The sequence below is a fragment of the Colossoma macropomum genome, unplaced genomic scaffold (assembly GCF_904425465.1).
Source record: "Colossoma macropomum unplaced genomic scaffold, Colossoma_macropomum, whole genome shotgun sequence".
Classification (NCBI taxonomy): Eukaryota; Metazoa; Chordata; class Actinopteri; order Characiformes; family Serrasalmidae; genus Colossoma; species Colossoma macropomum.
This window is the reverse complement of record NW_023494808.1, coordinates 1,408,453-1,421,059: the sequence shown is the minus strand read 5'-3', so window position 1 is coordinate 1,421,059 and position 12,607 is coordinate 1,408,453. Positions and strand designations below refer to the sequence as shown.

Here is a 12,607-nt window from a genome sequence, read left to right as displayed (position 1 = left end):
CTCTGTGGTCAAAAACTGACCATTGATGGAGGTTGGCTAATACAATCTTTAAATTAATACAATGTACTGTAGTCTCTTACAAGGTAAGGTAAGGTAAGTTTCTAAAAAAGTGGACAAGTGTACAAATAAATAGATAATAATTTGTATTCATAAGCATAAAAATAGTTTCATAAATGCTTGCGTAAACAAAAACAGGTTTAAAAAAAAGAAACTGATAGGAAGAAAGTAGGTGCCACAACCTCAAGATATTAAAAATGTATAGTACTTTATTGCAAAGCCAGTGTTGGTAATTACAGTAATAAGTAATTCACTTTTTGAAGCATTTTGGTTCAAGTTTGAATTTCACAGCCTCACACTCGCAATTTCAAAATTTCCTTTCTGTGGCTCTTTAGCTTTTTCCATTCAAGTGTTGTTTAATAATGCTCTCCATGAGAACTTCAACTTCACCATGATTGCTACTTCTTGCATAAAATTCTTCCAAACAATTGCAGTGTCTTTTATAATGGCACCAAGTGCAATTTGCAATTTCAGTTTTTTTACAGTTTTATTTTAATTTTTACAAAATGTATATTTTTTTATAAATTGTCTAAAATTAATCTTTTTTGCTATAGAATGCATACTTTTTTTATATCATATTATAAGCACAGAGTCAAAAGACATTACATGTTGAAATATGCACAGTAAATTAATTACTTAAGAAAAAGAAATGAGTCTAAATACTTGTTCATCTCTTCCTGTGTATTTCCATTTTAAAAAGAAACACACTCACCCAAAGAGGTTGTACAGAAGCTGAGGAGAACAAAGAGGACTGTTGTTCTCTCCATGGCCTTCAGTTAGTGTGTCAGTGTTAGTCTTGAATAGGACTGTAATGCTGACTCTTAGTTTAACTGGAGAATATATATAGTCAATGAAGGAGGAACACAGTCAGGTGAATCTGATAGGAGGTGCCAGGGTAAGAAAGGGCCAATCAGGAGTGGTGGATCCTGGGGAGATTTTGAAGTTTATGACTTTATTGTGTTATGCTTGAACATATTTTTTTTTACATATTTCCATAAGTAAGTCCTTGATAGATAACAAGGCAGATGACAGACAGGTCATTCCATTAACATTTACATAAAATTTCAAAGAGAATTTTTACTAATCATGGTATTAAATCTAAAGTAAGGTCAGCAATATTGTGTTTTGTATTATAAATGAGAGGGAATTGGGGAATGAATCCAATCAATTTATTTTGTGATACTTGTGATTTCTTTACTCAAGCCTTAGACAAATCAACCATCCAGTTACTGACATAATCAAAAGCAAACTTAACCTGCTTTGATGGCAACATCATCAAATGTCTAAGGATTGTGCCTGTTTAGCAGGGAACTCATCCGGCATTTCCCATGTAGGACACGACTCAGCCCACAATAAGAAAATGTCTTAGTCTCATGAAATGCAAATCATCATAAGCTGTATTTAAAAATATGTCCTTATCTACAGTGCTCTGAAAGAGTATTTCTGCTATTTTTGCGTGTCACTCTTAACTGTTTAAGATCTTTAAACCAAGTTTAATACAAGACAAACATGATTTGTGTAAACAAAAGATCATTTATTCACAGAAAAAAGTTATCTGACACTAAGTGGAAAAAGAAATTGCCCCTTTAGTTACTCAATCAACCAAACCCATATTTAGTTGAGACTTGGGATCAGTTGAACTAGTTACCCAGTTTGATTTGTTGCCAGCCCTGCTAAATCTAAACATCACTCCAGTAGGACATTTTCAGCAATGTGCAGTAGGCTAAAAGGTCTTAAAAAGCAGAATTCTATGCTGTAATCAAAAGAAATTCTAGTTATTGAAATATGACAGTCTAGAAATGTTTACAAAGGCGTTTCTGAGGCTCTGGGACCCTAATGAACCACAGTGAGAGCCATTATCTCTAAATGCAGAAAACTTGGTGAACAATGGTGAATCTTCCCAGAGGTGCCCGACCTATCAAAATTCCTCCAAGAGCACAACTCATCCAGGAAGTCACAAACCCAAGAACCCAGATGAACATCTAACCCTAACCCTAACCCTAGAACCATTAGAAAGAGACTGGGCAGCAAAATGATATCCAGAGCCACTGCTAACCAAAATAATCATAAAAGCTCATCTAACATTTGTCAAAAACCACCTTTTAGAATAAACCAAGCCTTTTGAAATAATGTTCTGTGGACTGATGTGTTAAAAGTGGAACTTCTAGGAAGACAGAGAACTCGTTACATCTGGTGTAAAGCTAATCCAGCATTCTACAATAAGGATATTACAGCAAGACAACAATTCAAAGCACAAGAGCAAGTCCACCACTAAATGGTTCAAAAGAAACTAAAGTTTTGGAGTGGCCTAGACAAAGTCCTGAACCCTATTGAGATGTTGTGGTAGGACCTTAGGCAGTTCCTGCTTAAAAGCCCTCCAGTGTGGCTGAATTAAATCAAACGTGGCACAACCTGTTCGTAAGTTTAGGGAGAAATTACTTTTTCACGTAGACTATATTGGTGTCGCGATTTAAATTATGAAATTAGCATTTAAAAATGGTTTGTGTTCAGTTATGTTGAAACAGAGTAAACTAGGAATAATTTGTCTGCACAACAAATTATTGATCCAATAGATGCACACATGATCATGTGTTTTCGTGACTTGCAACAAATGTGTTTTGTAGGTGTGCCCTGACTTGTATTTGCTTAAAGCAGAATGTCTATTGTCTTTAGTGTATGCACACACAGCTACTTGTATGCTTTACCAGAGTACCAGATGAACCAATAGCTGAAGGGCAAAGGGTGCTAAAAGGACAGTGGTGTTAAAACACAGGAAGGATGGTGATATGGTGTGATGAAAATCTCCCCTTTAGGAGAAGTGGTTACATTCCTGCAACAGGCCCAAAACGAGGCCCTAATAACCCTATGGGAAAAGAGGAAGACTACTGTCCATAACTGCTCCCTCTACCCCCTCTGTCTCAGCCAGCTGATCTTACAAGGGCTAAGTTAAAGCTTGGTCAGCATTTATATTTACAGTATTTAGCAGATGCTCTTATCCAGAGCGACTTACAGAATGTGCTTTGTCTACCTAGAGAAAGTATCTTTGCTAGTTACAAATAGGTTAGAGAGAAAGCCAGTCCTGAGCTCAGATACTACTAGAAACAAAAGCCCATGTTGATACCCAGAGAAAAAGGAACAGAATTAAACACAGCACAGTGCAGTACATTTCAATAAGTGCAGTACAATACGGTGTTCACTTAAGTGCTGTATAAAGAGATATGTCTTCAGTCTGCATTTGACGACCGCGAGAGACTCTGCTGTTCAGACAGCCAGTGGGAGTTCGTTCCACCACCTGGGCTCGAGGACAGAGAAAAGTCTTAATGCTTGTCTTCCACGCGTCTTGAAGGATGGCGGGTCGAGCCGAGCTGTTTTTGAAGCTCAAAGGGCTTGAGGTACAGTTCGAGTTTTGTAGGGAGGGGCTGATCCATTATGGGCTTTGTAGGCATCAGGGTTTTGATGTGGTTTTGATCTGATGCATGCAGCTACAGGAAGCCAGTGAAGGGAGCGCAGCAGTGGAGTGACATGATTAAACTTTTTGAAGATTGAAGACCAGCCATGCTGCTGCATTCTGGATGAGTTGCAAAGGCTTGATAGCTGCATAGGAAAACCAACGAAGATCAAGTTGCAGTAGTCAAGCCTTGAGATGACGAGACTGAACTAGCATCTGGGTGGCTTCTTGAGAGAGAAGGGGTCGAATCCTCTGGATGTTGTACAGGAGAAACCTGCATGACCGAGTTAGGTTCGCAATATGAGCTGAGAATGATAACTGGCCATCCAGAATTACACCAAGACTTCTTGCAATTTTAGCCAGAACAATCAGAGAGTTCTTGATTGAGATGGCAAGATCATGACTTGTGGGACACCAGTGGAGAGCCTGCATGGAGAGGATGTGGACCCTCTCCATGTTACCTGATAAGAGCAACCCTCCAGGACTTAAACCACTTTCATGCAGAGCCAGTGATTCCAGTGTTGGTGAGGACAGCAAGAAGGATTCTATGGTTGACTGTGTCAAAAGCTGCTGAGCGGTCAAGAAGAATCAGAACAGATGATAGTTTGGGTGATCTTGCTGCCTGGAGCTTCTCAATCACTGCTATAAGGGCAGTTTCTGCTGAGTTCACCAGTTTGAAGCCAGACTGGTTGGGGTCCTGGAGCTGGTTTTGAGTGAGAGACAGTTGATTATAGACTGCACATTCAAGAATTTTTGAAAGGAAAGAAAGGAGTGATACCGGTCTGCTGTTGACATCAGAGCTGTTAAGCATGGGCTTCTTTAGGATAGGAAGCACTCTTGCAGTCTTGAAAGTTAATGGAACTTGACCTGATGACAAAAAAAGAGTTGTTTATGAGTAAAGTGATGAAGGGCAGTAGATCCATGGAGATTGACTGGAGCAAAGTGGATGGGAAGGTATCCAGTGGGCAGGTGGTTGGATTACTGGATTTGATCAGTTGTAGGACATCATCTGTGGAAAGAGAACAACAGTTCAACAGAAAACAGTTTAGGGGATTGAGAACAAGAGGACGAGGTCTAGTGGAAGGAGTGGAGACAGAGGGAAAAGACTGGAGGATTCTATCAACTCTCTCCTCAAAGAAGGTGACAGAATCCTCAGGGGTGAGAGAAGAGGGTGGAGGAGGAGGAGGAGGATTGAGGAGAGAGGGGGAAATGTCGAAGAGCTTGTGTGGATCAGATGCTGATGTTTCCAGTTCCCCCTTTGTAGAAAGATGGCTTTGCAGCAGTAACTTCAAGTGAGAACTTAAAAAGGAGAGATTGGTAGGAGAGAAGATCCAAGTCAAGCTGGGATTTCCTCCACCTTCTCTCAGCCTTCCTTAGCTCTTGCCAGTTGCTGCGCAGGACACCTGTAAGCCTGGGGGCATGTGGGGAGGATCTTGCTGGCCTGGAGAAGAGAGGACACAAAGTTAATTGCAGATGAGAGTGAAGAAAGGAAAACGTCTGTAACTGCGTCCAGCGAGAGTGATGAAAATGAATCACGATGGGGAAGGGTCTTGCATGATGGGGTGGTATGGACAGGAGTAGCAGGGAGGGAAAGTGTCAAAGATAGAAAGTGGTGATCAGAGTGGTGAAGGGGAGTTACTACCACATCCAGCGCAGAGCGTTGCCTGCTCTGTGCGTCAAAGGAGTCTGGTTGAGGCTGAGAGCAAAAGGACGATAGCAGTGGTAACAGGCATGATGACTGCAACTTGTCCAATGGCAGGTTGAAGTCACCCAAAAGTATAAGTGGTGTTCTGTTGATGGGGAAGAGACTCAGGAATGTAACTCATCAATAAAGTTGCCTAGAGGAGAGGGAGGAGAATAGGGGAAAATGATATGAAGTTTAGTGTCCTACTGGAAAGAATTATGTACCAGATCTATCAGACTCACAAACTCTTCCTGGATCGGGGCCCTTCCTGGATCGGGGTCCCTTCCTGGATCGGGGCCTTGCCATGGCAAAAGGGCTTGTGTGGTCTAGAGATCTTCAGAGCTAAGTCATCAGGAGCAATATGCTCCTGTTAGGGTTTCCCAGGTCGAACAGGTCTGAAGTGGGAGATGGTGGGGAGGCCCTTGGCAGCATCCCTGCAGCAGAAACTGGCTCTTGGTACATGGCATGTAACCTCACTGGGGGGAAGGAGTTGGAACTTGTGCAGGAGGTTGAGACGTACCAACTAGATCTAGTTGGGCTCACCTCCACCCACGTGTTGGCTCTGGAACCAAACTGCTTGATAGGGGTTGGTCCTTCTCCTACTCAGGGGTTGCACAGGGTGAGAGGTGCCACGAGTCCCCGGCTAGCTGCCGTGCAATTGGAGTTTGTCCTGGTGGACGAGAGGGTCGCCTCAATGCGAATTAAAATCGCAGAGAGGAAAACTCTGACTGTTGTGTGTGCTTTTGCACCAAACAACAGGTCAGAGTATTCGGCCTTCTTGGAGCGAGTGGGTGGGGTTCTGGAAAGGGCTTTGCCTACAGACTCCATAGTCTTACTGAGAGACTTCAGTGCTCATGTTGGCAATGAGAGTTGAACCTCAGATTTAGGAGGAACAATGCGGATTCCATCCTAGCTGTGGAACAATGGACCAGCTTTTCACCCTTTCACGGATTGTTGAGGGGGCATGGGAGTTTGCCAACCCAGTCTACATGTGTTTTGTGGACTTGGAGAAGGCTTATGACTATGTTCCCTGAGATATTTTGTGGGAGGTCCTCTGGGAGTATGGGGTGCCGGGGCTGCTATTCCGGGCCATTCAATCTCTGTACTCCCGGAGTGAGAGCTGTGTTCGTATACTCGGCATTAAGTCAAGCTCGTTCAGCGTTAGCGTTGGACTCTGCCAAGGTTATGTCTTGTCTCCACTCCTGTTCGTGATAATCATGGACAGGGGGTCAAGGTGTAGCTGAGGTCAAGAAGGCATTATGTGTGGAGGCTGGAGGGTGGTGTCTCTGCTATTTGCAGATGATGTTGTTCTTTGGGCTGGATCACATGGATGCCTCCAGCGCACACTGGAGTGGTTTGCAGCTGAGTGTGAAGCTGTTGGTATGCGGATCAGCACCTCCAAGTCTTATTCCATGGTCCTAGCCCAGAAAAGTATGGCATGCCCACTCCAGGTAGGGGGAAAGGACTTGCCCCAGGTGGAGAAGTTTAATTATCTCAGGGTCTTGTTCACAAGTGATGGGAAGAGGGATTGTGAGATCGGTTGCAGGCTGGGACAGGTGGCAGCAGTAATGTGGTCACTGTACTGGACTGTAGTGGTGAAAAGGGAGCTGAGCCATAAGGCGAAGCTCTCTGTTTACCGCTCGGTCTACATCCCGATCCTCACCTATGGTCATGAGCTGTGGGTAATGACCGAAAGAATGAGATCACGAATACAAGTGGTGGAAAAGAGCTTTCTTTGCAGGGTGGTGGGCTACACTCTACTTGATAGGCTGAGGAGCTCGGTCATCTGGGAGGAGCTCGGAGTAGAGTCACTACTCCTCCGCATTGAGAGGAGCCAGTTGAGGTGGTTCGGGCATCCCCTCCCAGTGGGGGTGTACCAGGCACAGCCTACTGGGACAAGACCCTTTGGGTCGTCCTAGGACCTGCTGGAGGGATTACATCTCCAAGTTGGCCTGGAAGCGGCTTGGGGTCCCCGGGAATGAGCTAGTTGCAGGGGACAGGGTCGTCTGGGTTTCTCTGCTCTCCCAACTGCTACCACGACCCTATCTGGACTAAGCGGTTAATGATGATGATGATGACTCACAAGGTTTTACTACTATTCTCACAATAGTGGACAGATTTTAACATAGTGTCCTGTTTGTTAAAAAAATCCTATTGGCTTCTCTCCCCACAGCAATTCAAATGGCTTAGACATTAGTGAATCAGGTATGTCAATATTCAAATATTTTGAGTTCCTGAGGACATTCTCTCAGATAGGGGTCCATGGTTCACGTCACAAGTCTGGTCTGCATTTCTCGAATACATGGGGGTGTCCGTTAGCTTGACATCAGGGTATCACCCTCATTCAAATGGACGATGCAAATGCATTAACCAAGAACTTGGAAAGTTTTTGAGATAGTTTGGCCACAATAACCCTATGGACTGGTTACGGTTTCTCGTGGGCTGAGATCGCCTGTTACATGTCAGCACACCTGTGTGTTTTCTCTCTTCTCTTCTGTCGATCATCGTGTTGTCAGCTGGCCAATCAAGCACAGTCTTGCGGCAAAAAGGGGATGAGCCTCCCATTCAAGAGCGGCACAGACAAGCTGTGCATCAGCCTTCCGGCTCACTCATTTGCCATTTGGTCTTGCGTTTGTTTGATATACTAAATTATTGAAACTGTCTAATTTGTTTTTGCTCTTGTCTGTCTGTTGTAGTGCTAGTGGTGTGGTAGTAGATTGTGACAGTGTTGTTGGATCTCTCTACCCTCTCTCTCCCTTTTTTCCCTGCTTTTCACATGCTTATCTCCTCAGATTGAGAACAGGTTTGATTGTGCGCACACCTACATTCCACCACAAAGGTAAACTCTGCTGTCTAGACACACTAGGTTAGAGGGTTGGTGCTGCGCCCTGTATTTCTGGGAAGGTTAGTCTAATGTAGTTAGTTTTGTCTCTGGTGGTGGTAGTTAGGTTAGATTTCAACAACAAAACAGCTTAGGGTAGTTTTTGTTTTATTCTGTTTATTTCTTTTTTTCTTTTTTTACAGACAGCATGTACTACAGGTCGCTCATGATGACCCCTGGTTAGGACATTTGGGCATTACTGAAACATACTCTCATATCTTGAAACATTTCTTTTGGCCTGCTCTCAAAAAGGGTGTTGTACAGTTTTGTCAGTCCTACCATACATGCCAGTGTACTGGAAAACCTAATAAGGTTATTCCTCCAGCCCCTCTTCGTCCTATTCCCATAAAAGGAGAACCTTTTGAATGTGTACTAGTTGAGTGTTTGGGCCTCTGCCCAAAACAAAGTCTGGTAATCAGTATTTGTTGACAATGATGTGTGCAGCTACTTGTTTTCCAGAAGCTATTCCCTACATAAAATCCCTTATCCTGCTGTGGTTCAAACTATCATCAAATTCCTTACTACTTTTTGTTTGCCTAAGACTAAGTACTAACTTTCTGTCCAAGCTGTTTGTACAAGTGATGAAAACACAGAACATAGAACATAGCACATAGCTCACCACGTTTCTAGTCCAAGGGTGAACATCTCCAGTCCTGGAGGGCTGATGTCCAGCACAGTTTGGAGGTTTCCCTACTTAAACACAGCCACTCAACCTGCCAATTAACAGACAAATGCTATCAGGTGTGTCTTAGTAGGTAAATCACTAAACTATGGTGGACACCGGCCCTCTAGGACCAGAGTTGTGCATCCCTGTTCTAGTCCCTATCACCCTGAGTCTCAGGGAGCTCTTGAGAGATTTCACCAGTCTTTGAGGTCTACGCTTAGAAAGTACTGCTTAGACACTGTAAAAGATTAGGATGAAGGTGTGCCTCTTGGGCTATTTGCTGTACATGCAGCTGTCCAAGAATCCCTGGGATTGATTCGTTCTCAGTCAGTCTTTGGACATTCTTTTTAGGGTCCTTTAAAAGTTCCTAAAGAGAAGTTCTTAACTGAAGGTGATAAAGAACATGATGTTTTAGATTACGTGAGCAAGTTTTGTGAACATTTACACGAAGTTTGTACTCCAGCCCATGAAGCCTTGGATTTGTCCCAAAAACGTATGAAACACAATTTTTTGACAAGAGGGCAGTCCCTAAGAAATTTCAATGTGGCGAGCAGGTGATGGTTTTACTTCCTGTTCCTGGCTCTGCTCTGTCAGCCAAATTTTCATGAATTTCAATGAATGAATACACTAATAAACTGGTATGTCTGTAGTGAACATCCTGTAAAGCTTGTTTGTAAAGTGAGGAAGTTATCCTTTGTGCTGCTAAGCTTTTTAGTCAGTTAGCACAAATGCTATAGGTGATGCTGTTGCTATTCAGAGCTCAGGCGGTGGGGCATGTGGCAGCGGGTGCATACTGTCAGCTGTAGGGCGAAAAGGTGGTCTCGCTGAGCTAGTAGGTAATGAGTAATAGTCTACACTTGTGCTTTGTTAATGGAGATCAACTAATGTGTGCATAATAAGTGTAAGTTTGTGTGTGAGAGCTGATCAACTTGAATCTAAGTAATTTAAGCAATCCAGCTCTGAACTACTCCTGTCTTGTTTCCTTCTTCCAAATGTGGCCAAGAGGTTTATAGAGATTCACCTCAGAAATACATATAAGGATTTTCCACAGCACAATAGGCACTATTCATCCACAGATACTAATAACACAAGATAACTGTCTCATGGCACGACATTCAAATGATTTAGGAGAATGGGTGAGGTATCAGGGCAGACACAGAAAGTTACACACAAGACCAGGATGCAGCCAGAAAATTACACACAAGACCAGAATGCAGCCAGAAGGTTACACACAAGACCAGAATGGACCCAGAAAGGGTCTTTCTCTCTCTCTGAGTTTGAGGAGTGGGTGAACGTGCCCCTGTGTGATGTTTTGAGGTTCTTGTCCGGTTTAAAGATTTTCAGGGTTATAGCCCTGGAAGCCCAGCCCAGACAACGTCCCTGTTTGTGTGTATGTTCCTGTTTGCTTGTGTATTTAGCATGCAGCGGCAACATGTTTCACACCTGCTTTCCTGCAGCATTGTCTGAATGCGTCCACCACATGCCCTGCTGCATTAAATACACACTCATTGTGGAAGCACTGAATTTATGTCAACAACGCTGACCTGAAATGGACTGTTTTCATCTTCTGATTGTTTATCGCAATCAAAGCAACCTAGTGAGGTGGAGACCATAAATTTGTGGGAGAAGTTGATCATTCAGCCCTTTAGCTGCTGGAACACACCCCTGGAGAGCAGTGAAGACGGCTCTGAAAAATGCGAGATCAATTACCAGCTGAGTCAGAGCAACGTGCACATAGCAGCAGGAACACAGGACTGAGCAGAGAGTAGCATGTGGGTACCCCCTAAAAAGACAGGGTCATAATATTTATGACTTCAGTTGAGTTTGAAAAAACTGGCAATGCTGTTGAATGGAGAGCTGTTTAGAAGCTAAAAGAGTCTGTTCTTATGGATGAACTGAGCCATTTGATGTGACTGGCCATCAGTGCATAGTACTAGTGGCTGGTGATTGAGTACAGTGTAGTGGGTAAGACCTCTGATGTCCATGCAGCAGACAGGTGTTAGGTTCCCTGCCTGGGCGAGCACACCACAGTACACCAATAAGAGTCCTTGGTCAAGACTTCTAACTCTACATTCACCTACTTCTGGGACAGGATTTAACTGTAAGTCGCTCTGGATAAAGGTGTGCCAAATGCATACATGTAAATGGGTTAGTAATAGTATAGCTATTCTAGTACCTAAAATAACTCACAGTACTTTTACAACTGATACATACATTAATTATTATTACATATGATGCTAGAATAGAGGACTTGTGTTTTTTTTTTACATTAGTAATATTTTGCTAAGGGTAACTGCCTTGTTTCTCATTCCCTGGACCTTTTAAAAGAAAGTCAAAATAAAATCAAATAATAAATAAAATGAAAGAATAAGACTGGACTCAAATTTACTTAATCAAAGAAAAGATTTATTGCAGTGATCTTAATATTATGTTCTTTATTCAGCCAGAAAAGTGTGGAATATATGGTTAAATGCAAAAGAAAAGGTGGAAACTTAAAAAGAGTTTATTATAGATCATAACCTTTTTTTTTCTTTTGTGCTGCTGTTCATCCCCAGAGACTAAGATGAGATAATATGTCTGATCTGAACTTGACTGTAGGGCTCTAGAGGTCTCGCTTCTTTTATTCGCTGCAGTCCATGATGCTGTCATCTCTGCCAATGAGCCACAGGTGGCCATTACCGTAGGAAACATGCTTGACTTTCTTAGAGGACGGCACTTGGCGCCACCCAGTGCCAACAGGGTTACTTTGCGAAACACCATCCCTGCAAGATACCGATCAAATTGGTCATTTGGTTCCACCAGACAAGGTATCTTATTTCTATAAGACACAGCTTCCACTTTTATTACTAACCTTCCAACATACACAATAATAACTGCGTAATAAAATTACCTCTGATAGACATCTCCATTGGAATTGACCCCAAAGACTTTTCCATCAGTGGAAACGTCAATCATGGAAAGAGATCCAGGTATCTTCTCAAATTTTAAGGAGCCACCACAAGCAGTTGGAGTCAAACCCTGAAATAAAGCAGACTCAGACTGAAAATGAACATGGCAGAGACTAATAAAGGTATATAGATATAGTGTAATAAGATAATAAGAGTAGCAAACATGCTAAACACAAAGATTTTTAGTCATCACTGAAATAAAAGTACGATCAAAACTAAAACATTGCAAAATATAAAAGGGGCAATTTGTGGGGTCCAAGCACAGATTAGATCAATGAGGTCACAAACAGCAGATAAATGACAGGAAATCAGACTTCACCAAATGCTCATCATTTGTCATAATTATTGATCAGGGGCCTTCAATTAATAAAATTTTCTAATTTTACACTGATTGACCTTTTGACAATGGCATACTAAGCTGCAGGCTTTGATCAAATAAGGCAAAATGCTAGACAAATAATTTTTAATTTAATATAAAATTTCCAATTTTCCACCTATAAGGTCCAGTTTTGAGTTATTGATGAATTTTTGGTTTAGTATGATTCAATAAATCATTAGCAGAGAGAATTATGAGCGTAAGCTTCATGGTGTAGGGAGAATAGGCCAAAACACAAACTAGTATGCTACAGTGCCCTGTTCAGGCAAATGGTGCTCAGCTTTGGTGCTTTGACCCCTAATAAAAACAAATAAATAACATAAATAACTAAAACAAAACTTAAAAATAAAAAATGACAGTAAAGTTTAACTCTGTATTTACCAAAAAACAACACAGGCCGCACGACTGTAAGTAACTTAGGAGGTGTGCAAAGCCTTTCGGGAGTCGCCACGCTCCCTGGGTAAAAACGTGCTACTGCTGTTATTGTTGATTTTATTAGTGTATATATCCATATGTATATGTTTTCTGCATCTTCTTTAATGCCAAAAG

The 12,607-nt window shown here is 42.3% G+C and overlaps 1 protein-coding gene across 4 annotated transcripts in view; it reads right to left on the bottom strand.

Moving 5' to 3' along the window:
* LOC118798199 (fish-egg lectin-like) overlaps positions 1 to 12,607 on the bottom strand; it is a 37,756-nt gene that overhangs the window by 11,995 nt on the left and 13,154 nt on the right. The window contains exons 4-5 of one of the 4 annotated variants that reach the window (XM_036557574.1): positions 11,625 to 11,752; positions 11,139 to 11,496 (exon numbers count right to left, since the gene is read on the bottom strand). The exons of 2 other annotated variants lie outside the window; for them this stretch is intronic. In XM_036557574.1, the coding sequence (XP_036413467.1) occupies positions 11,355 to 11,496; positions 11,625 to 11,752 (270 nt within the window). In that variant the 3' untranslated portion in view covers positions 11,139 to 11,354. Of the gene's footprint in view, positions 1 to 769; positions 871 to 11,138; positions 11,497 to 11,624; positions 11,753 to 12,607 lie in introns of those variants that run through there. One more of the 4 variants, XM_036557570.1, reaches the window with a different exon arrangement.